The sequence below is a fragment of the Barbus barbus genome (genome assembly GCF_936440315.1).
Source record: "Barbus barbus genome assembly, chromosome: 26".
Taxonomy (NCBI): domain Eukaryota; kingdom Metazoa; phylum Chordata; class Actinopteri; order Cypriniformes; family Cyprinidae; genus Barbus; species Barbus barbus.
The window spans coordinates 17932659-17959408 of NC_136754.1; the positions used below are offsets into that span (position 1 = coordinate 17932659).

The window sequence follows — 26750 nt, forward strand, 5'->3', positions numbered from 1 at the left end:
TCCCCCTGAATTCCTCTAAATAGCCTTTTCATCTGGTGTAATTTTGCAACACCCAGCGCACAATGTCTCAAAGAAAATAGATGCCTCGACAAGCAGTAAATATCATATTTTTGGTCAGTGTTGGGTAGGTTACTTCTGAAATATGGCTATACTGAATACAAATTAGAATTAAAAGTAAAATCACTATCCTAATCTGTAAGAATGCACTTTTCAAAACATATGCGGTCAAATATTTTTCTTGTGAGAGGTGCAGAGTGGAGGAGCAGCAAATGGGGAGGGAGAAATGAAAAACCAGGAGTGGAAGTTTATGACAGTATGGAGGGCTCAACTTCAACATATTCCTTTCATAAAGGCTTTCTTAAACATACACACTTCCAGTTTTCAGTTTTCTTTCTTTAGGATTGCCACAGCTGTAGACGAGTGGTTTTCAGACTACCTTTCGACTGTCCTTATAGTGTTCTGTTACATTAAAACAATTAACTGTGATTAATTTGATGATTCCATAACTTTTATGAGCTGCATGTTCTTCCATGAAAACAAATTGAAAATATGATGCCAGTTTACAAGCTTTACTTCTTGATTTTTAGCGGGTAGTTTAACTTGTAAAGTTGAACTTGTAAACTGAATGTGAGGTTAATCAATATTAAAAGATTAAAAGATTGTTTTAAATTATTGAGTTCATCTTGGCTTGGGGAAGTTTGCTGAGGCCACCTAATGGACCCAGTCCTACAGGTTTGAACCACTGCTGTAGACTCTCGTTTATCATTACATTTTTGATACATTCCTAAGAATCCTGTTAGAAGTATGTTCGCATTGAAGAGCGATACTGGCACCGCTAAACGGAATCTTCCGTCACCATATGTTTAGACAGTATCATACGCAAAGTGATGCAAATCCTGAAGCAGGAGCGCACATCGCAGCGCCCCCTGTGGCCGCTCAGCGGTAGCGCCGCGTGGCTTGCGACTCTTTTGTGTGAACATTGGCAAAGCGCTCGCTTCTCTCCATAGAGCAGTTACACTGAGCCACAGCTGCACCAAGAAGATACACATCTCTACTCACAGCAGTCAACACAGACTCACCAGATGCTCTTGTTCTCTCCAAACCTGAGCGCTTGTTTCCGTGGTATCTCTCTATTGTAAGACGACTGAGGTAGAGGTTCATATAAAAGTTTTGGCGAAAACCGCGGAACGGATGTGAGGCGCAATAGAGAGCCTCTTTCAGTCTTAACTTTGCACCTTCTTCTGTTATTTGCGTTGCGAATTCTGAGTAAGCGAGGAACACATTTTCTAGTGGAAAGGCAATAGGGACCGGTTGATGTTTTTACTGAAATGGACGTGAGATTTTATCCACAACCTCCACCACCATCAGCAACAGATCCTTCCCGACTGGGACAGTCACACTATTCGGACTCTCCGTATTGCAATAAGGTAAAGTTTCATTTTATGATGCATGATCTTTTATGATGTGGATCTTCATGAACGTGTTTTGTTTGAGTTTCGCCTTGCTGAACTTGAATGAAGACTGTTGAGGACTTGTCCAAAGTTTGCACTTAACTCGACTGTCACAGAGAGTCGGAGCGATTAAGCGCGATACCACAAATGTATTCAAACCGGGTGACTTTATTATCTGTTTATTTTTTCTTCACTATAAATGTTTATATGTTTAACTCTCAAACGCGCACATCAGCGTTTTCACGTGCCTTTTATGTAGCGAACTTAAAAACGCTGTTTCGGGTTGCCAATCGGATTGTAATTAATATGCAAATATGAATATGCAAATTATAATAAAACGCACTATCTAAGTTGGTAACAAAAAGTAGCGCGCTCTTACTTAAATACACCTGCTCTTCATCACAGCCTCAAACTCATGGACATCAACAATCTGTCCTTTACACAACATGCGCAAACAACAAATAGTGTGTGTAGTGTGTATGTTCATTAAAAACATCATATTTGTGTTTTATACTTTATACCAACGGCATTAATTTACCTCCAAGAACCTGAGGAACAACGGAGATATGTGGGGTTTGTATTCCTCTATTTCTCCTAATGATGGTGCTGTTACTGTGTGTGTGCAGTGCATGTGCGCAGGATAAAGAGAGATGGGGAAGAGAGAGGGAGTGTGTGTGTGTGTGTGTGTGTGTGTGAATGAGGAGGGGGTAGGGTTACTGTGGGGTGATATAGTGGGGGTTGGGGTTGTATTATTTCTTTCAATGCTTCTTGATTCACTGCCATAGGTCTCATATCCATGTCTAAGTGCAGTCACATACACAGTGAAATGTTTTATGGATGAATCACATTTTTAGTGACAGACCAAAAAAAAAAAAATCCTTGAAAGCACAATTTCATTGTATTGTTTCAGTGATTCATTTGTTAGATGTAATTTTGATGTGCAGCAGTAAATTGTTAATATCTTTGCTGAGTTTATAAAACCAGAGAGGAGAGAAAAAAGGTTTGCGGGGTAGGGAGGAAAGGAAGAGGGAGGGAAGGAGGGGAAGGGCTTTCAGATATAATCTATATGGTGTAGTTTTACTGCAGAGGCAAGTCAGCCTATATCAACTCCACTCGAGATTTTTCATTTTAGCAATTCAGAAAGAGGGGAGGAGGGGGCTGGAGTTGGAGGAGTGAGAAAGAGAGTAAGAGAGAGATGGGGGGGGGGGGGGGGGGGGGTACACAGCAGAGCAAACAAGTGAGATTGTGACAGTGGTGTGTGGTATCTACAGAACAAATAGACAGAAATTGATGGTATGTGGCTAAACAGGGGTCACGCTGCCAGTGGGACTGATTCAGTCTGTGCACAAAGCCCCCCATCTGCTTACCTGCTCTCCTCAGATCCCAGAAGACTTTCTGTTTGATGTGGACAGATAGACATAAAAACAAGCACTGTATCTTTATTCATACGCTATGGATTTTAGTTCCGAGCCTCGGGGACATGTGCTGGTTTAAAAGCGTTCAGTTGCAGTGCACTTTGTTGTGGATTTTCTGCAGTTCAGCAAAATGTGTAAATGTAGGAAAGTCTATGTTTGTCTAGCACGATGCTTTTTGTGCCGTGAAAGGTACACGTTTCGAGTCTGAAGTTATTGCTGTGAGGAGAAAAAAACGGAGCAACTTTGAACACACTAATGCTCCACACTTCCTGCGCCATACAGTTTGGTTCTTATCGCCCTGTGCTTATCGCTCTACCTCCTCTGGCATTTTTGTCACAAGACACTGTGTCGGTTTGCTAAGAAAGTGTTTGGCAAGCAAATAAATGCAAAAGCAATTAAATTTGAATTTGAAGACCCCATAGAGGACTCTTTGAATCTGAATCTGCACCTCAGATGTGTGCTTTAATACACGAGCGCTGCTAAGGAAGTCAAGAGTGGTCTTGAGGGGTACTCTAGAGAGAGAGAGAGAGTGTGGCATCATGGGTAGGATTGGATTACAGTCTGTTTGGGATTATGAAAACCGGAAAAGATGCAGCCCCTGACCATTAATGGCCAACAAAACTACTCTGCTGAAGCCGACCTATATCAAAGTCAATGATTTATTTCATGCCTAATGACTTTCAGCTGGTGCTCAAGTCGCTGCTTTAATGGAGTTTGCAGGCTCGAAGTTATTACAGCCAATGAGATAATGCAAGCAAGCTGTTAACACTACGCATGACTCATTGTCTTGTAAGTCCGTCGTTGATGTGGTTTTAAGGAATGGTGGGAGCTTGTATGTTCCCAGATTTCACAGGGTTTGCTTGTTTACAGTCTACAATCTTGTGCACTGTCAAGTCTTGGGATAGCAGAGGTCTGATGTAACTAATTGGGTTTAGTACCTAAGGTTTGAATGATGTTTACAGTGTAGAAAACGGTTATAAATGAAGTACATTCTACAAAGAAATACTATTTCAGTTTTATTGCTTTAAATGTTTAGTTTAGTTTAGTTCATTGTTAGCTGACATTTCTTTTTTCAAAGTAAATTCTACACCATTTTTTTTGTTTCAGTGTATGAATGAATTTGGCTGGTACAAGAGAATTGAATTGCCTATGCATTTAAAGCAATGGTAAAAAATAGAGTTGGTGAGCAGAGCAGGCCTATGAATTTTTATTGACGTACATTTTTATACCCAGCGAACATATGGCTTTAGTTTTTACATTGAGTCTCAAGACAGACACCTATAAACATTTGTCAGTGGAAAACCTGCAAAATTAAATTCAGGCTCTTTTGATTACAATTATGGGTAAGAGTCTCCTGAATCTTCTGTCTGTTTTGATGTCTTTGTAAAAATGTTAGTACATTCCTGCTCTTAAGGAGATTACATTAAAAACAGATGAGAAATTAGATATCTCAAATATGTATTGCTGTCATGGGCCATGCTCTGTAATATAAAGTCTGCTGTGTGTGTGTCTTAGCCACAGGCATTTTCAATTAAGCAGAAATGACTGAGATCTTTGGTGGTCCTGGATGTCAGAGGGTCCCAGGATGTCGACCCTGACATAATACGCTGCCTTTTGTGTTTGTTAGTCAAGACCAGTACTCAAACCCCACTCTAAAACTGACTACCACCCCCCCACACACACACACACACACACACACACAAAGTCCTTCTACAACTACAGCTGCAATGATCATTACACGCATGTGCATTTTAAACAAAGGAGCTAACAGACTTATCATATGAGCACTGAATGTAGAAGCTGATTTGACTCAGAGAGAAGGAGAGAGGAGCTTGCACTGGTAATCACTGTTTACCAGGTCACTGCTTCTCAGAAAGAGTGATGTGATGACAGGGTGAGACTGAGTGGGCATTTCATCCGTGCCCCCCTCCAGCCTCAGCCTTTAGAGCACTGATCAAACCACACTCCTAAATGTGAGAGGAAATCAATGCGTGCAGCAGTCTGTTTGTATTTGATGTTGTATCGTTCATGTGATGTCATAATGGTAAGTGGTTTGGTGCACAAAAATCTGACATTTTTATTGTTCTCGGATCAAACTGAAGTATATAGTCCACGAATAATGTTACCTGGATGGTATTGGATGGTACCTGGATGCAAAAAGCTTGTGATAAACTTTGGTTGTCAGTATATTATAAAGGTATAAAACAGATTTTAAATACCAAACTAGGTCGGTATGAACATTATATGACTTAATTAAACACATCGTTTTTACTGTTACCTGGCAACAGCTGCCTTTTTTCAACTTTAAAATGCACAGATTTTTAACCATTAGAGACAGAACTATTAGCTATGTTTGGTAAACTGTCATAAAATTAACTTAGCATGAAAAGTAGCTTTAAACACATCAAACTCTGCATTCCCCCATTGAATGTCTTAAATTAATTTATTTTTATTCATTTATTTGTTTCTTCTTTAAAATATTTCATTTTCACTGCTTTATTGCTATATCACCCAAAATAGATTTGAAATAATGCGATTTGAAAAATCACAAACCTCTTTCAAAATTATATTTCAATATTACATTAATAAAGTAAAATGTTCATACAATATTTAATTTAATTTAAAATATAATTTTCTGAAAGTTAAGCGGATCCTTTCACTGATCAAACCATAGAGTTTCAGACACAGTTTACGAAAGTGCCATGTATTGTTATGAAATATAAAGTTTTAAAACATGAAAGCCAAAAACTGGATTCCTGGTTTGTGTTTTGCTGAATTATATGCATTATTAAAAGTTATGTGGGATGTCACCCTAGACAGGTGTTAAGTGTAGCATTTAGGGCTTTAACACCTTCATGTTTGAATAGTTTTGAAACATACTGTAACTCCCAAAATGGCTCGCTCTCCTGCTTTAAACAGAGATGTCCTTCCACTGATGGATATCTGGGAGTTTTTCCTATGTCAACAGCATATGTCAACATTACACCGGCCGGCCACACATGGGTGGATTGTCATAAATGTGAGATGCTGACAGGCTGTGATCTTTGCTCATGTTGTGCCTAGGTCAAGCTCCAAGCACAACAGCACAAAGAAGTGCTGCACATCACTGATGTGATATTGTTTTCCTCATACCAGCCACACTTGGCAGATATCTTTGACCTTTCAGATTGACCTTTTTTAATGTGTATGTTAAGTCTGCTTCTTACTGTTATCTTGGCCGCAGGTGCTAAACCAATTGTCAGTTAATAAACTAAAATGTACACTTGCTGAAAGAAAAAATTAACACAGAGATATCCAATTATTGTCTCGTCTCCACAATATCCATATATTCTCATTTATGGTCAACTTAATTGCATCCAAATTTGGTTTTGCTGGTAACAAAAGCCATTACTGTTTGAGTTCCTGTTCAGTGGCTAGCTGGCACGGTTCACTGGCTACTGTCAAAAAGGATTTGCTTCTGATTGACAGCCTCACTGGAATGTGAATAGAGTTTTTAATTGCATATCATGTGTGCATATCTAAAGAGACAGGCTCTGTGGCTCAGGCTACTGTTCATTACCACTCTACAGGTCAACGTACAACTCAACTACACAAATGATAAACACAAACACACATTCATTATATAAGACCATTTTACATGTGGGCTGTTTCATCTCACTTCCTTCCATTATTTGGTAGAAAATCTGCTTTGACTTTATGGACATGTCCACGTATAATTTTCCCGTATGTGGATATTAAATACATAATATACTGTCCAAACACTCACACAGGAACTGTAGCACAGGACCAATTTATTTGCAGACCATAAATGATGCTGTCTATCAATGATTCTCTATCATTCTTTATCACACAAAACGCCACATTTCTTTTGCCATCCAATAGCTGGATACCAGACGTGACCGATCCTGCTCCTTAAATTTTTTTTTTAAATAAACACCATAAAAGTATCATTAATGCAGTCATATGACTTCTATGCGATATTCACAGTCATCTGATAGCTTTGTGAGGAACAGACTAAAAGTGTAGTTGTTCTTCACAGAAAAAACATTCGTTCCTCTTCATTCTGCATATTCAAATCAGTGTGTCACATTTGGCTATGAATTTAACCAGGTTTCCAATAAACGGGTTACATTTATATTCAAAAAAACTATTGCTGGACTGAGGATTTTCCACTGGATTTTCACTGTTACTGTTAATGCTGCGTAATCCAGTAGTTTAATTCAGGGATGCAAGGTGATCTACAGAAAAAAAAAATACAAATAAATAAAAAGGATCAGTGCTGTACAAAGAATTTGTCAATTTGTGTTAAACACATTTAAATTTGTATTTTTGTGCCATATTTTAAGAATTCCTTTTGCTTTTAGTACAATGACAAATTAAACACCAATTTTTTAATATCGCATTTCAAACTACATTATATGTATAGCTGCCTATGGGGTTCCAAAACAAAACCTGGGGTCTTTGGTATTAAAAAGTTTGAAAACCCCTGGTTGATTTGTTTGTTTGTTTATGTTGCAGGATTCTTTCTTACACATTTCTTTTTCTTATTTAATGTAGTTGCAGGCTTGTGTAGCCCTCGTCAGTTCACCACAGTGGCACTGGATCTGGAAAGAAAAAGTGTAATGAGCACACCTCTAGTCCAGAATGATTGCCGGTCATGATCTCCAAGCCCACAGAAGTGTTGTTAATTATGCTGGAAGAATGATTATTGTTGTCACTGCCCGTTCCACAGACCCAGAGGGCCAAACCTGCAAAACAGATTTGAGGAAAAATAATGTAATAATCAGCCTAGGTGGTTTGGGAAATCTATCAGTGATGCATTTAAATGCGAAAATGACAAAGAAAGATCTGCAAAAGTGGTGTATGTTGTAAAGAAGCTAAAAGAGCTTGTCGTAGTCAGTGAGAAGAGACCTGTGCTGAAGTGCTAAGCCATCACTTTGTGTGTGGGCATAAAAAGAGGGAATTTTGCTTGCTTGGTATGTTCCATTTCTGTCTTTGTCACTGTGGAAAATGCAAGGCCGTAAACACGAGCATTCCTGTGAGAAAGACAGCGTTCAGTTGCATTTTACGGCCTTGAATTTTAGTGACATGTTTACGTCGTCTGTGTCTGTGTTTACGATGCTGGTCGTCAGTCCCAGTTCAGCCCTCTCCAATCTTTGAGTCTGCCTCGCGTGTAATTCAAACAAATGTGACATAGTGTTGCAGCAATGTTTGTTACAGAATAAGATTATTTTTCTCAATATAATTAGCTTCCTTCTCTGCTTGCATATCTGCCAGTGCAGTGTGATGCAGAAAATGCCAAAAGATCAACTCATTAAGTAGCTGAACATAATGATCATAAAATCTGGACATGTGTTCGCTTTATTTTGGCTGGGGGAATGTTTTTTTTTTTTTTTTTTTCCCGGGCCGCCATGCGCGTCGAGAAAACTCTGGCACAAATCTGTGATTGCGATTCATTGGAGGCATCTCATTTTTTGGGTCTGCTTTGCCCAATGACAGTCTACATATGAATAGCTGATTAGGCTCCCAGTTTGAGGAAACATCCAAACAGATGGCTCTGTGAAAACCAATCCAGAATAGCTTAATTGTTTGGTTTAATCTCACTATGAAACATATTGCAATCATTTTCACATAAAGGCTTTTTTTTTTTTTTCACAGAATGTAATGAAAGTTATGGTGCAGATCCAGGATTTTTGGAGCACCGTGAAAATATCCCAAACATCCTCTTTTGCCATCGGTCTAATTGCTAATATCTTCAAAGGACTCTCACCATAATAATTCATTTTCCGTTGTTTGTAGTTTTTGAGTGCGTGTGTCATCAACACACAAGGCGCGTAATTCACTGCTTATTTAATTCACAAAGTTTTCCGTTTTATTTTACGGCATGTGCGCGGTTTCAGTCCAGCATCTGTTAAACACACATTTGTATGTTTGTTTGCATTCTTGGTGTTATTCTGACCACAATAATAGTGCCAGCCTCTCCATTGTGTGGTGCTGTTGCATGGAGGGACTTCACGCACACAGCAGCTTTGTGAAGGAGCACACACTGGCCTTTGTGGGCCCATCTGTAGGTGAACTAATGGCCTGTTGCGTTTCCCCTCATTCAGCTCAGCCTTTGGTGTTTAAGTGGCACCTGTCAGCCTTTTGATGCCTGGTCCTCTGTTCTCCTGCGATCAGGAAGGACATGTTGCGAGTTCCCGATCGCTGTCCTGTGACAAGTCTGAGATCATGTTTCAGCGCCACTAGAAGAGGTGGGCCCCACACCTTTCTCCTCTGGAACATAATCATCAAAATGGACTCCACGCTCTGAGGCTTATCATTAGCTGTAATCAAAACCTATAAGCGCAAAAAGTAGGGTGGTGTGCAAAACATCAATACTGCACGAATCGTGATGTTGTTTTAGCGTGATGGGAGCGTTCTGATACCTTGGTTTATGTTATTAAATAGCATTGATGAACACAACCGTTCATATATTTGGAATCAGTATATACAGTATATATATATATATATATATATATATTTTTTTTTTTTGGAATATACTAATACTTTTGTTTAACAGGGATGAAGCTGTTCTTCTGAACTTTCTTCTGAAGCTGTTCTTCTGAATCGAAGAATCCTGGAGATAATGTCACATTGTCCACAAAAATATTAAGCAGCATAATTTTCGACATTGATAATAATAAGAAATGTTTCTTGAGCAGCAAATCAGCATATTAGAATGATTTCTGAAGGATCAAGTGACACTGAAGACTGGAGTAATGATGCTGAAAATTCAGCGCTGCATCACTGGAAAAAAAATGCATGTTAAAATTGAAAATAAATTTGATCAAATAAATACATTTTATCAAATAAATACTGCCTTGGTGAGCATTAGAGACTCCATTCAAAAACACAGAAATGTCTTACTAACCCCAAACATTTTGAATGGTAATGTATCTAATTGGAAAATTTTTAAACAAATTCTTAACAAATATGGAGTCTTTCATTTGCTTACTATAATGTGAAGTATATTGTTTTGTAAATTAGAATCAGCTGTAAAAATAATTTTAATAGTGCTTTAACAGAATTTTTAAAATTGAAAACATTCTTCATTGAATTGAGAATGACTTTTAAATTCAGTTAAATTATGTAATTAATTAATCTTTTAACTAACTAAACAAGCAAGATTTGATAGATAGATAGATAAATAGATAGATAGATAGATAGATAGATAGATAGATAGATAGATAGATAGATAGATAGATAGATAGATAGATAGATAGATAGATAGATAGATAGATAGATAGATAGATAGATAGATAGATAGATAGATAGATATTCCTGCTTAGGACTTTTCCTAAAACGTTGGTTTTATGGCTTTATGTGTATACTGTACTTTAAAGTCTTTTAGACGTTTCCTCTACATGCAAAATTTAAGAGCAAGAAAAAAAGAGATGTTTTCAACAAACACCCCTTTTATTTTTTATTTTTTGTCCTCACTACGAGCAGCTGTGTTTGAGGTCAAAATCGACTCAAAATAACAGACTTAAAGTTATAATTGCATGCTTGACTTTCAGAGAAACTCCCCTCAGTGCTTGTTCATGGTCTGGTGAAAAGCTTTGAAGCAAGTCATTTACCCAAGTTATTATTTGAGGGGTTGAGGCTGATCGATGTTCCATATTTTGGGTGTTTACACATTCAGGCTTTTAGAGGACACACTCAGCCAACTCAACTCGACTCATGAGCCTAAAATTAGGCATGAAAATATGCCTTACTCTGACTGCGGCGCACAAGAGAGCAATTAATTTTAGCGTGGCAAGTGTGTATGCCGTTCATAAGCAAAAGAGAAGGTAATTCAAAGAGACTTAAATCTTATCAGGACAGCTACAAGTGAAATGGAAATGAAAGGCGGTGGACAGAGAAAACAAGGAGCTTATTTCAACAGGAAACCAGCAGAAAGTCATACTCAGTTTTGTTTTGTATTAGTCATACCTTCTTCGCAGTTTCCCGCTGAAAGGATAGAAAATGGAGTAAAAATTGGTTCCAAACCCATTTGTTTTATAGAAACACTTTGAAAAGTTTTGTGGTTGGGGCTTAGCATTAGATTAGATGGGATATTAGACTGTCTGCCTTTAAAACAGCCTTTCATCCACTACCATTATTTTAAACACTAAACATTAAAATGTGAGCTTTAACGTCATTTAAAACATTCATTTCCGCATAGCTTTCAATTGAAACAGCGGCTTGCGGTCCTGATTTAGTAAAATACGATTCTCACTGTACAAGACGAAAGGCGCAGTATATTAAAATCTGTCCGGAAGGGCAAGTTTTCTAGCCTATTCTGGATAAGAGTGCAAATGAGTCTGTCATCACAAATATTATACCTGATCTATAAAACAATTCATGAATTTTCGAAGCCCCTGGGCATTCGGTTTCATGCCTTCCCTGTTTGTGTAAATGCAAATCAGTATTACACAGGTGTTATGTGTGTTTTAAAAGATGGAAATATTTCCTTTGTCATTTTAATAACGAGATTTTTTTTTCAACCTTGCAATTCGAACGGTTGAGGCTTATAAGTCGAACCACAAAATCATCCCTGTTTCAGTACCTCTGAGTCTGATAGCGTTGGACACTCTGTGTTTTTGCTCTCTGCAAACAAGGTCCTGAAGAGAGAGAGATAAAGAGAGAGTGAGAGAGATATGCACACACACACACACACACACATTCACATATATGACCCCAGTGTAAATGAGGAACAGCTGCACCATTGTAATTAAACATGGGCAAAGAAAACTACACAAACAAATGAACCTCACAGCCGCAGGTCCTGAGGCACATTAAGGAGAGAGAGAGAGAGGAGAGAGAGAGAGAGAGAGAGAGAGAGAGAGAGAGAGAGAGAGAGAGAGAGTCACAAAGCTTCCTGCAGGTGGTTAAAACACAAAATTGCTTCTTGGAAGACAAATGAAGCATCCTTTAAATTTGTCAAATAGGAAGTTAATGCTTTTAGTGCTGTTAACGGAGATCAGGCAACCACCCTCACATCTGACACGTTTCACTGCGTGGAAACTCATGGTGCTCAGCTGTAGTGAGATTAAGCCAAATATTATTTTAAAACATTATCACACTAATATGATGTTTTAATGAACATTATACAAGAAAAATGGCAATAAAATAATTTACACTTAGTTGTAAATTGCGTTGTTTGTAGTTTACTGATTATTAAATATAAAGGAGATGAAAGAGATAGGTTTCCAAAAAGAATATGTTTTTAATCATTTTCTCATATTGTTCCAAACATGTACGCCATTTTTTTTTTTTCCAGTGGAAATTTTCCAGTTCATAGTTACCACATCTGTCAAGTTTCAAAAAGGGGAAAAAAAACATCATAAAAGCACCGTAAAAGTAATTTTTATGACTTGTTTTATATATGTCTTTTGAACCCATACGTGAAATTTATGTTCGAAACAGACCAGAATCAAAGTTTTACAGCACATATCATATGGACTAGTTTTATGAAAGTCGATTTTTGTTTTTGTTTGACTGAAAAAATATCAGTTTGAAACAACATGAGGAGGGGAAAACAATGACAGGATTTTGCTTTTTTGGCGAACTGAAAGTGACAGATGAAAGTGCTCTCATGAAATGACTTTTGTCTTCATTATGGATGTGATTGTGATTGCAGCAAGTAGGAATATCATATCATCAAGTTATTTTTAGTCTATGTACCCTCATAAGTCCATGTGTAGCATCACTCTATTTGATTAATATCATTACACGTCATGTTTTCCTAAGGAAACTTCAAAGTAAATTTGCAGCTCAGGTTCTCCCACAATCAATACGGTAATATGATAGAGATATTTTTGTCCTCTTAGCAAATTTGCTGGCGACTACAGTTGGAGAGATAACTTCCAAGGCACCATTATCCAAGTACAAGAGAAGAATGAGAAAGAAAGGCAGGTTATGTTCTCAGGTTTAGTCCTTAATCAATAGTTTTATGCAAAAACAAAACTACAATAGTGACAAGCTGCATTCGCGTGGCTAATAGCAATGCAGGCACTAGGCACATCTGAGAATGCCATGGAGACACATGTGATGCTGATCAGGCTGAAACTCATTAGCCAGGCCAGATTTGTGCAAATGTTCAGGATGCCGAAATCTTGCGCCGAACGGATCTGGTGGATGCTTGTCATGGCAACAGCATATATCAATAAAGCAATCTTTATTTCCTGACAGGGAGCGAGACCTGCATTCTAATGGAGGGGCTGTTATTGCGTCGTAGGTATAAAGGCTGCAGTCTAACTAGCTTTAGCTAACCCATACATTTGGCTGTTAATGTATCAAAGCAGACAAGCGGCTTCGATGATTGACACATAATGGGATGTTTGTGCCCGGTAGTGTCCGAGCTTGTTTTTCCGTGTATGTTTTTAGCAGCGGCTCATTGGTCAGGCAGCATTAATTCCTATGTGTTTTCCTAGCAGGAGAGGTAATGAACAGGAAGTGATTGTGGTCATGCGTCCAGATAAGAGAGCTTGTGTCCCAGCATCCCTGATGCTTATCACCCACCACACCAGGGCGGCAGCTGCGGAGGAAGTACATAGCGCCATAGCAACAGCCCAAGAGAGTAGAATTCACTCTGAAGCTTACAAAAAATGTCTCAGGTTCAGCTCTGCACAAAACAGGGCTGTGAATTCACTCGTTTCAAGCATTTTCACTCATAGTTGTAAAATGGGTATTTCTGATTTTAAATTCTGAATTCATGTTCAAAGCTTGTTGTAAAATAACTGTAAATGACTGCAGATTATATATTAATGTGGCAAGTTAGTATAGTGAAATATGTTACTTGGCAGAAAAATAGTTTATGATTAACAATAAACGTGATTCTTTCTAGAGCATTGATGTCTCGTATTTAGGGCTGCACAATTAATCGAATTTCTAATCGCAATTACAATTACGAATGTCACAATTACGTAATCGTTCAAAGCAGCAATTAATCGTTCAGAATCCACTTATGTTACTCCGTGTGCTTAAGATGTTTTCTTAAGGGTTTTTGCATTGTTTGAATTTTAGTTTTAGTATAGCATTATAATACCATGCATATTTTTACTTTTTTATTTAAAGAAACCAATCCAATGTATAGTTCATATTTGAGGCTTAATATAGAAGTGTTTTCAGCTTGTTTATTTTCATCTAAAAATATGGCATGCAGTTGCTGCAAACAATGGTATAAACATCATTAAATGTAAATTGTGATGATCGTAATTAATAATCGCAATTACAATTTCAAGGGAATAATCGACAATTATTATTTTTGTCATAATCGTGCAGCCCTACTTGTATTATATTGATGTTGCCACTGTTTCATAAAAAAAAAAAACACTGCAGAAAATTAGTGACATATAATATACCAATATTCAGACAAGCTTAATTGATTATATGTATTTTAATAACAGTAAATAACAACATTTGGTGTTTTTTTAATAGAATAGCACCCAAAAATTACATCTTTAATTAATTTAATGTGTTATGTATCACTCAATTTTTATTGCTCCAGCCACTGATAATAGTGGTAGGAATGACAATAATAATTACAATATTGATTAATATTTAATATATTATATGAATATAAATTAATGTTATTGATGTCAATTATAATAATCATTTATATTCAATTAATATATGATAAATATCAATCTATTATTATTACTGATTGATAACAATAATAATTTATATTCAAAACATATATTACATTTCAATCTATAATAATAACGATAATAATAATAATAATTATTATTATTTGTACTACTACTAATAATAATGAAATTCCTGATGAATATTTAATATATGAATATACATTACTGTTATTAATGTCAATTATAATAATAATTTATATTAAAATAATATATTACAATAGCAATCTTTTATTATTATTGACATTAATTATAATAATAATAGTAATTAATATTCAAATAATATATTAAATATAAATCTGTTGTTGTTATTATTATTGTTTTATTTTTTTAAATAGGTGGTGGTAACAACTGAAATAAAACAATAATTAGGTTGCTTTATTTCATTAGGATATATTGGTCAATCTCTACCTGTCAGTCCTGGTAAAATCCCTGTAACACACTTTTCTTTTGTGGCGTATTGTTTTATTGACACACACAAACAGAATACAACAGTGCAGTGGTATGAATTCAAAGCCTGAGTTGCAGATTGAATGGAACAAATGTGGAGGGAATGCTTGGGATTTTTTTTCCCTATGTATGTCCAGTGCTGATAGCGTTCCCATTCTCTGGTGTCGTGTCGCTGTAGTAGGCCGGGCAGCACTGGCGATGTGTAGCTCTGCTGTGCTGTTGGCTGAAGCTGAGCTGAGGATGAGAACACAGTGGCCCATTGTACTGCGTTCAGATACAGAGCCTGATGTGTAAGTTCGGTCGGCTCCTGCTGGGAGCTTTTGTCAAGCGGAGTAGTCTGCTCGAGGGTGTCGCCTTTTTCCCCTAAATATGTTTGTTTCTGTGGGAGATTCGGGGAGGGGCCTGTCGTAAAGAACATGGCCCTTTTGATTTGCTATCAGTGCCCACAACGAGCCGCACGTCACCCCTCTGTCGACATGGTGTCAGGTTAAATGATGGATTAGCAGATTGATTTTCCCAGATATTCTGCTTAATTATCTTTAGTGTTTTGCAAATTAGCAGGAAAATGACTGAACACTACTCTCTGTGTGGCTTTCTGTGTTTATACCAGATGGCAAGAGCTCTGCTATTGATTACAACTGTAAGGTGGACTTAAATTAATGTAAACAGCAGAGTTCATTAAATTTTCATTTACTAGCTCTTGCAGTTGATAAAAATAGCTGGTTATTTGTGCCCAAATGCACTGAGTTACCTTCTCCATGTCAATCAGGTGTGATGAGGGCACTTCCTAATTTAAAAGAAGGCGGATTCATATTTTAATAAGCCACCGTGCGTGGCATTCAGCCATGAGGTAAAAAAAAAAAAAAACCCAACATCTGAATTAATCGCATTGGAGGTTAAATTCAATTTCACGTAATGGGACTTGGCACAGTTTTTTTTTCCCGCACAATAGCTGAAATTGCAGCCCTTTCAGCTGGCTGCTGGCAGCCGTCCACCCAGGTCATCCTGGCTCCTGCTTCTTGTTGTCTCTTTTTTCCCCCCTCTGTATAAAGATACAGGCAGAAAAATGTTAATCCTTTCAGTGCGTCGCACCTGTTGACATTTTTGGGGTCTATCGGTTTTGCGATTAGCGTGATTTAGTGTAGCTTACCTCCCTGCAACAAGGACGGCCAGAGAGTTCTGGGGGGGGGGGGGTTGTGTCCATTTTCCTGATGCACCAGGACAAATTCTTCGAGTCTGTTGAGAGTGATTAGATTTCTTAAGGGTCCTTGTCTCAGAAACACTACCCTACATAAATTACTCATGCTCTTCTCTCATGGGCTCAGGGACCGGCTGCCAGCACTGGAATACATCAGCCATTTGCCTGTTCAAATGTTGATGTGATAAATTCAACAGTAAAAAAAATCAGAAATATGACACATTTTAAGGTAGTACTATTAATATACTGTATATGTGTAGTGGCCACAAACAAGATTTGGCCACTTCAGTCACAATTAAAAATGTGTAAATATGTATTTGTTTATATGTATATGTTCAAAATTTAAATAATAATAAATAATACTTTTATTGGATGCATTAATTTGATCAAAAGTAAATACTGTAAATGTTACAAAAGATTTCTATTTCATAAAGCTGTTCTTTTGATCAAAGAATCCTAAAGTATCATGGATTTCACAAAAAAGATTAATCAATACAACAGTTTCCAACATTGATAATAATAATACATGTTTCTTGAGCACCAAATCAGCATATTAGAATGGTTTTTGAAGGATCATGCGACACTTACGACTGGAGTAATGATGCTGAAAATTCAGCTCTGCATCACAGGAATAAATTATAAATATATTATAATGGAAAACAGTGATTTGAAATTGTAGTAATATTTCAAAATATTATATATTATTGACTTTTTCAAAAATCCCAAACCTTTGAATGGTAGTGTGTGTGTGTGTGTGTGTGTGTGTATATATATATATATATATATATATATATATATATATATATGCCAAAATATTTTTACACTTAAGCTACAATTAAAAATGTATTCATGTATTTGCATCATTAATAAAATATCAAGACAAGTGGCATTTAATTTAACTAAGTATAAATAATATAAATAAGTAATCATTCACAAAATCAGGTTTCAAATCTGAAACAATAGATATATTGTTTAAAATGCCAAAAAGTCTTGGACTTGTGAAACTTTGTGGAACGTCTATTGTTAAAATAATGAATTAGAGCCTGTTTTGATATTTTGTATCTAATTCTGTGAACATAAGTTTGACTTACTTGTTCAATTATGCATATATATAAATTCTCAGTATAATGATGAGGAAGTTGTGCTACAACACTGTGAATGTGTTGTGTAACGCTCTATTCTGGTGACAGTGGTCTCATGTGGTTGTTTGTAAGGGGTCACCATGTCATGTGGAAGGTTTCATGTCTTCAACTAGCTGTTCTGTGGTTGAAGTGCATTGTGGGACATTGGTGTAGACATATGTCGGACTGCATCCCAGACACCAAAAGTAGCACACACATACACACACACACACACCCCACTCCTGTTGAGATAAAAATAACGTGACCTACCTTTCAGCTGCAAACATCCTCAAGTGAGCAGATACACTTAAACACTCTCCCACACGAGTTAAACACCGTTGACCCCGCACAGCTGCACCAAAATCTGCACCATTTATCAAAATACAGAAACGAAACAGACACCGAAGACAAACAAGGAGAATAAATGTTGTCTTTGGGCTTTCGGAGCTGGAAAACACTTGTTCAAACAGCCTTATCAAACCAAATTTTCCCCTCAACCAATCGTAAAATAAAGCAATTAAGTGGTCATGTCACCATCTATTGGTCTCCAGTGAAATATGCCTTCATTTACCTCCATTGGGATTCCTGAGGCAGTAAATTATGATACACTGTAATTTTGTCTCACTCTGAAAGGATATTTAACAAGCCACTGGCTGCTCACTCTGAAACTTAATTATTTTTATCCCCCGTTCCCCGTCTTTTTTCAGGTCAGCTCTGTTTTAGATGACATTCAGTCAGTGCTGAAGCATATCTAAGGACTCGGTTAGGGGAAACAGACATTAAAGTTCGCTAATGGTTTAATTTAAGCTAATTGCGCTGACACCAGTGACAAAAAACCACGAGCCGCAGGAACCGATAAAGCGCTTCACGCCAACAATATGGCTAGGAGAAAAGCAATATGTCATCATTCATGAATCGTTAAACCAATAAAGTCAAAATGTTTCCCTGAAGCTCGGCTGTCTCTTTACAGACCGGACTGCGACGGGAGAGCTGCATCATCGCGTTATTCCCCTAACACAAATTGCCATTCTTCGCATATCTAAGTCGGCCCATTGTGAAGATAATTGTAACATAGGAGGCTGGTTTATTTCTCAGCGTGGGGCTTTCACAATCAACTGATAGAAATGAATACGTGCATTACGTCGCGATGTATTCGGAAATAAATCGGCACGACAGCTTGGAGGCAAAGCACAGGGGGAAAAGCCCAACATGGTTTGTCAGCTCAACATGAAATCGTACCAATTCAATAAGAGCCAGGCAGTGATTTATACTTCATCCTCATCTCTGGGCCTAATATCAGAGTGCCTCTATAGGTAGTCATGAAAGTCACTCTAGCTCACTGTAATAAATTACAGTGGTGGAACATGAATGAAGACGCTTTCAGTTCAGCTTCAGGCTCTCAGAAAATTGCCATTTTGAGGAGGGGGGGTGGAAAAAGAAATCACTTTGTGCCGTAATGCAGTACAGACAAAGGTTATTCATCAGAGGAATGATTTGAAGTCAAAGATGACTGCCACTCTTGATATTGAATGCTAGGGAGCAAAGAGAGAAACACTCCCCCCTTCTCTCTCTCTCTCTCTCCCTTTGCCTCTATTTCTCTCCATGACGACCCTGACCCACTTTTGTGGCTGCTTATTATTCAGGCTACGGTTTATCCATGGAAAGAATGTGTGTAATTTGGTTTGACAACAAACCCCTGTGTGTTCCTCTCCGAGAAGTGGTTGCTATCGACAGCAGCTCGTATCGAGTAATTTTTATTTCTTTATTTTAATATAAAAGAAATCATAATGTACTCATATCTGGGGAATAAGCTGTAATTTTCTGCACGGGAAGCGTTTGAGTGCGCACCTCGTGCAGAACTACTGCTTTTAGTAACAGCGTTTGACCTTTAGATTTCAGCTGAAATTAAACCACGAGGAAACCTCTCCTTTTCACCCAAACGTCCTCCTCTCCGCTGCGTGCCATTATGCTCACACTTTTCTTGCCCTCTCTGTGTTTTATAAACGTTGACATGTTTAGAAAGTGAAGTTTCACCGGTGACTAATTACACTGGGGAAACCAAAGGTGTTCATTTGGATGTTGATACTATTCGTCACTCGAGCATCTGCTGATCAGAAATGAAACGGAGAGCATTTCTGGCACGTCTCCAAGACAGCATTAGCATCTTGCGAGAAGGCAGAGGAATATATTTTATTACCTGACATACTGCTGCTTTTAAGGGTCCACACATGTTGACATAGGGAGGTCGGCAGAAGGTCTGAAAGGCCAGATGTACCTTCGAGTTGATACGGAGTGGCTGATAACAAGATGACGGGATTAATTATTTCCCTCAATCTGCCAACAGTCTCTTAGGCAGTCATGTATATACAGATGGAGCAAAATGTATTTATATAATATATCATCTCATGAATGTTTTGAAAATGGGTGGGGAAAGAGCAGTTTCATGTTGGTTTTAGCACAGAAAAAACTATATATGCTATGACCATGACTGGGCTCAAAACAAAAGGATCTTTTTTTTTTCTTATACATTAGCATTTTTCTCTGCCCTGCCTGTTTTTAAACAAAAAAAGTTGTTACTCAAACAAATTGTAAAAAATTTTTTCTTTTTTTTCTTATTTCACATTTACCTGCATTGCAGTTTGTCCAAAATATAACAGAAATATAAATTTATTGCATTTTATTAAAGAATCTACCATTAATTAATTTATTTGATTTTAATTATTTACTTATTGTTTTAATAAACACTTCATCTGAACCTTTTAGATATTCAAAATAAAGCTGGAGATAAAACACAGCCGTGAAGTATTTCACGTTTAAGAAGTACATTAGCATTGAAAAATGCATCATATCCAGTTCTGTCAGTTCAAGAGGTTTTATAATAGATATTTTAGGGGGCCCATATATTCCAACGGCTCTGAGTCCAACATAAAAGGGGACGAAAATGAGCATGGTGCTGAGTAGTGAGTGCATTTAAACCACAGGGTGTGGAAAGAATACACACTCGCAGTTTGATTTTCCCATACTCTGACCTTCCATAAGAAACTGATGAGGAATGAAATTGGTTCCAGTCTCGTGAAAAAAAGCTCTGATTCACATCTGGACATCTGAAAGAGAGGGAGAAACACACACAAACACACACAAACAAACACACACACACACTCCAAATGTCCTAGTCAGTGTAGCAAAAATGGTTCCTTACTTTCAGACAATGCGAAAAACTGTCGTACCAACTATCAAGGCCTATTCCGCATTCCTGCCAAACAACTGCATTTAATGACTAAAAGCTGTACCACACTAAAACATTTGTGAAAAAAACCACGATGCCATTCACATCTGCGTCACATGAAATGATGAGTACAGCACAGCAATAAAGCCTGAGCACAGGTGCAACGCCAGAAATAGGATTCGTTCTATTTGATTACAGTATGTATCACTGAGCAGGAGAGATGTCACTTCTAGACATATCATCCAGTACCAGAGAAGCAAATGCATAAAGCCAATTTGACAAAGGGGTCAATATACAGCATCCAATAAAAAAGAAATCTACAAGATCTGCCAAGAGCTATAAACATCAAAATAATGGCCCCACTGTTCAACAAATATATTCAATTGGCTCCTCTTTTCTTATTTGTTTCTTGGATCATTTTATATTCTTGCCATTTACAAAGTCGTAGAAGTCAAAGGTGATGCATGGCTGTGAAAAGTATGCCGCGTCTATGGTGAAACATTAGCCGCGTCCGTACAACAGGCAATCACGAGAGATGTGGGGCTCATTGATTGCACGCAAGTTGCATGATTATGTTCGGCGCAAAGCGTTCCATTGCACTCATATCTCATTACCTTTCTTCCTGAATGGCAGCCATTTTGATTGGGTCCTTCTAGAGCAGAGAGAATAGTATTGAAACAAGAGAGCGCCATCAGCCTCCGGTTCCACAGGAAATGCACAACAATCTGTGTAGCTTCACCAAAAAGGCCTCGAAACGTCCTTTGTTTGTAATCTGTTCTGTCACCAATATGTCTGCGGCATCATGTGTCTTTCCTTGGCTCCCTTCCCCCCTTCTTATGATATCTGTTTATATTGGATCTGTACAATATGAATAATGTAGAGCAACCAATCTCATTACCATGCTCAGATATAGAATACAGATTATTGTATAACATTTGCATAAAATTATGGCTCTCGTTGAGGGAGAGGGAGCGTTTCTTACACCATTTGATTTATTGGGTTCATTTATGCTGAGAAAGATTAGCTTTGAGTTACATAAAATTGGCTCGAATGTGAAATTTATGATACTTAAGTTGGAATTCAACACCTTAAAATCAGATTTTAATAGCTGGAAATTTTAGACACATTTCAGTCAGAATGACTTTTCAGGAAGACCTTTATCATCATTAGCGCTTTCAAAATGTTCCATAAATCCACACATGCATATACTTTGCACCTTCTTTTGCATAATACGCTCACTTACAAATCCTCACCAAAGATATATTTTGCTCATATAACAAATGCAACATTTCATAGCTTTTATGTTATGCGCAGTATGGAAACATACCGAATGCAATATTTTGCTGTGTTCTGAAAGGCCTTCATTTGTGTCTGTTTTTCAAATTGTAAATCAATAGCGTATCATGTTGATATTACAGCCCATAATTCTTGTTTGGGGATGTTTGAGGAGTTTTTTTGTGAATGCAGTACAATATAATTAGCTGGAGTGGCCAAGTGCTTCGCTCAAGGGCACAGACTGGTCCTAACATAAAACATAAGGGTTTAACATCATCCCAGCTTCACAGCTTGTTTTCATCCCAGAACCTTTCAGAAGTCCGTCCTGGCCCAGCTAAGTGGCAAACACTTAAGATTAGAGGAACAGAAGTTCCTCATATATTTTAATAGAGAGTTGTTCAGAGCATGGTTGGGGTTGGCAGGGTGCCCTGGTACCTTCCTCTTCAATAGCTGGTACTCTTATATAATAGTGTATGCCAGGAAAAGGAGGGGGGAGCTAGGGAGTGGGGGTTATATAGGTTTAGCCAGAACGCTTCCATTTTATCTGGGTACACAGTGGGATGATGAAGCCAGGCAGGGGGGCTCTGCAGAAATCCTGCTGACCTCTGGAGAGCTCAGAGAGCAATGCACTGATATGAGCTGCTCTCAGACTGCAGGTGCTGAAAGCTATTACTCTCTTGATTACGGATGGGAATCTCAGGATTTAACGATTCTGGATCCGATTTCGCTTAATGATTCCGGTTTTTTAATACCGTTGAGGAAGCGCCAGATAATTGATCCTAATTACATTGTCATTTCGTTTATATAAAACTTAAAGTGTATTCTTACCTACACTTTGTCATATGAACAAACGATGCATAAATGATTTAAGTCTCATAGGTACATAAACGGTAGTAACAGTTCTTGGTTTAGTTTTTGATGAGTCATTTTGAGTTTGTGATTCATTTGAGCCATTTTGACATTTATTAAATATAATTAATTTGGGCCACTTTGACATTCATCATTGTATTATTTTGCTTTATTATTATTCAATTCAGCTCAGCTTAAGCATAATTTAGCATATTTTTATGTAGATTCAGTCTCTATCAGCTCTCTAGTTCAGTAATCACTAGGAAGTCAGCCATTTTAAGGACTGCCAAGTCCTTTACCAAGTCTTGGTTATAACGAGATATTGATTCAAGAGCTATGGAGCTGATTGAGATACACCAACTGAGTATTTTATTACTGTGACCTGTCCTCTAACAGAAGAACCACTGAAGTTCTGGCACTTAGTTCTGGTATTTTATAAGATTTAAATCAGTTCTGAATGAGATTCCCAACATTGCATTAATCCTGAAACAGCCCAATTAACACAATCTCATGGCAAATGACCCTTTGCGAAGACCTGCCCTCCTTCGTTACTGTAGCTACGTCTAACAACGCGCCGACAGGTTACTTTAGGTATGAATCAAATTTTGTAATTTTTTAAAGAAATTCAAACTATAAATATCATTTTGTGGCTCTTTAATGTGTTGTGACAGATCGCTGTAGCACCTCAGTTCAAGCGGCACGTGAACCAATCATCTCGTCATCTTTACTAGTTATAGCGCAAAATAAACATTAATGAACATCAGAAGATGTCTTGTTTAAACTGCAGAAAGATGTCAATATGACACCATTTTTCAAGTTCAAATCCACCACCGTTAATCTACTGTCCAGTCTTGTTTGTTTGTTGAACAAAAATGGCAGATTCAACGATCATAATGATCGATCGCCTGTCAGTCAAACTCCCAGCGAAGGGTCAATTCATAATTATGTTACATTTTGGCAAATTGGTAGTTAATAAGTATGAATTCATACACTCTCAATTGTATGTTTCCATACAATTTGCTTACTCCACATGTTTAAGTCTGAGCTAGGGATGGACCTTCATAATTTCACATCATATAAATTCATGTGAAATCGACACCTCGTAAAATGCCTACGTTTTCCCTTGCGATCGAGTTGGCATAATTCACACACGTTAATTGATTGAGAATCAGACGCAGCTCTCTTAAACACCTCGTTCTGATCGAGCGTTGACACCGAGACCCTCCAGTGACACTAATTAGAATAAATTAACAGAAAAACCCCTTGTAAGATAAATACGGGTATTAGCGAAACGAACACATCCCTGGCCACAGTGCAGTCCCCGCACACACACTTTGGCCCGTAGGCCTCGTCGTTCTGAACCAGGGGAGTCATTTAAGGATGAACAGTTTAATTACATAGCTAATAAGTGTTGCCACAGACTTTCTAATATTATTCTGGGAGAATACTAGCATGTCATTACCCCCCTCCCCCTGAGGAACACTTCCTATTAATCATAATGAGGAATTTGTTAGCATGTGGTCATGTCAGTTGGGATCAATTTCTTTTACCTAAGCTTCCTATGAAGCTGCCAGACGCTCGGGGCGGAGTGTGGAAAGGATCGATTTACAGTCCCGCAGCCATTAGGCCCTGTTTTGTTTTTGTTATTTTTGTTATTTGATAGCTCATTTGCATCAGCGCGACAGCTGCCGAACGCACGTTGTAGTCGTTTGTTGACCTGCTTGCACAGATACTTTCTTGCTTTTCACACTAAAACTGTTGTTTAGTTTAGGATGTAGCTGATGCCTGCGGCCTTGTAGTTAGATGATGGACTCTTGTGGCGTTTTTTTGATAATAATACAATAATTTGTGTAAGTAGCATATGCAGTCGAGTTGTCAGATTGTAGAAAAGCAGTGGCTGTGGTTTTATTGGTCATGTAATGGAACCTCAGGCTCTGAAAGAAAAGCAGCAGTGACACAAAATGGCTCCCAGCTTGCCACAAGATTGAGAAACGCTAGTTCAGATGAATAAAGGAAAACCTCAGTCACAATCGGCCCGTACAGTTTGCAAAATGGAGTTCGCACATTTGCCGGGGTTTGCTCCGAAAGTGCATTCGACGTGTAGGTGAGGGAGGGTGTTGGCCAACTGTTGCTGGATGGATTTGGTGTCAGTTTGATGGGTTTAGCTCTGAGGTTTCACTTTTTCTGCAAAGGCCGCCTCACACTTTCCACTGGCACATTCATATGCAAATAGTGTCTGATAGAGGGTAAGAGTTAAGCAGATAGAACAGCGCACGGACACTGAGAGAGACATGTGAAAGGTCACTGCAGTGAGAAACTAGAGAGAATCTTTATAAAAATGAATATGGTGTGAACGACTGTGTCTCGAACCTTCTGTTATAAATAACTGGCCGCCATGTGAGTGGGAGACAAGTGGTGTTGAAATGAGGAATGACGTTTTATTAATCAGCATAACCAGGAGTAGAACCAGACACTAGCACTTTTGTGGTGTTGTATTTACTGACAAAGCTTTTTGTTTTCTTGTTGTAATGCTGTGAGATGTTGTTTCTGTTCTAAAACCTAGTGAGCTCCCTACTTAGGCAGCATTTCAAGACGCCTTTGGAACGCTATACTGACATAAAGATTAATCTAAAAATAAATTTTACATCTTTTTTGGCCCAAATCTAAGGAAACAGGCAGGCCCACTGCTTGGAAAATGCAATTCCATAATGCATTGCCAAAAAACGAATAAAATCATTCATAATTTATGCAATACCAAAAGTACCTATACCTGTATTTTTACTGTATTTTATGCTTATTAGAGTAATGAGAATAACTGCTTATAAAATCTAACACGAACTGTCCAATAAATGTTATTTTTTTTATGCTCAAAAAGCATATTTCAGGTCGGTCCTGCCAATATGTGTATGCAGTGCAAAGTACAAGTCTTAGGACAGTGACTCTTTCTATGGGATTTCAACTGGCATTTCACTCTTTAATTTAGTAGGCAGGACTTACCCAGTCTAAAACCAATAACTGCAGCATAGCTGAAAAATTATATGCTTTTTCAACATTTTTCAACATTTTCTCCTTGTTATGAATAGAGGCTTATGACTAGGTTGTAGAAAACAGCACATTTCATAGTTAAAGAATAGCCACATCTTAGATAAGCCTGATCACATTAATCACAATCAATAAGCTAGCATGAAATGAACTGTCATCCGTGTGCAAAAACCAATCAGATCGGCCCATCAACTCGCACACTTAAAAGGTCGCAATGTGATAGGCTTTCATTAGGATTATTGCCATTTCATTTCCATAGAATTATCTCGAGCAGGCATAATGAAATGAGATGTGCTGCTCGGATGAACAGAAATACAAACTTTCAGCCAGTGACAGGCATCAGCCACAAGTTTCCTCTCTCACTCGGTCTCTTCTCCTTCGTGACACCCTCTCTCATTCTTTCGTAACACTCAAATAAGTGTCATGGATGTGTGTTAATGACAACCCTGTCAAGGACCGATTGCTGAGAAAGCCATTCCCTCACAGCCATTTACAACATATCTGATTTCTGCTCTTGATATTAATCAGTCATTTTTCATGGGTTTTTAAGGAAGTGGAGCAGATGTAAATTGGTGGGTATTTGTCAGGCAGGCGTGTCAGCAGAATCTGTGTGTGTGTGTGTGTGTGTGTTGCTGAGTGGACTGTAGCAGGCAGCCAGTGATGGCTGCTGTAATTTCCCAGGTGTGCTGCACAGCTGGGTCACAGGCTCATTCTCCTTCATCACACAGTTAACCTGCACTGACTCAGCTGAAGCTGTTTTGAGCATCTTCAGCAGGTGAAAGCACAAGCTGCAGGTTTACTATAAAAGACACACTAGCTCTGATTTGATTGATTTCTGTTTGTCATGTAGGTCGAGTAGATGGATTAACATTTCTTGTTTCATAAATGTTTTTTTATTAAAACTCAAGAAGAACTTTAAAGTCAACATGAAATACCACGTGCAACCCATTTTACTTCTGTAATCTGACATATTTCAGAGTGAAACAGGATATTCAATGAGAAAAAAGGCTTGATTTTATTCATCTGGAATTCATTTACATGCAGGTTACATGCCAGA

At 37.9% G+C, this 26750-nt stretch overlaps 1 protein-coding gene across 2 annotated transcripts in view; it reads left to right on the forward strand.

Moving 5' to 3' along the window:
• Positions 1 to 947: 947 nt before the first annotated feature.
• Positions 948 to 26750, forward strand: part of LOC306845580 (thymocyte selection-associated high mobility group box protein TOX-like) — a 56544-nt gene continuing 30741 nt past the window's right edge. The window contains exon 1 of one of the 2 annotated variants that reach the window (XM_079378458.1): positions 948 to 1427. In XM_079378458.1, coding sequence (XP_079234584.1) covers positions 1329 to 1427 — 99 coding nt within the window. In that variant the 5' untranslated portion in view covers positions 948 to 1328. The remainder of the gene's footprint in view (positions 1428 to 26750) is intronic. The other variant, XM_079378459.1, reaches the window with a different exon arrangement.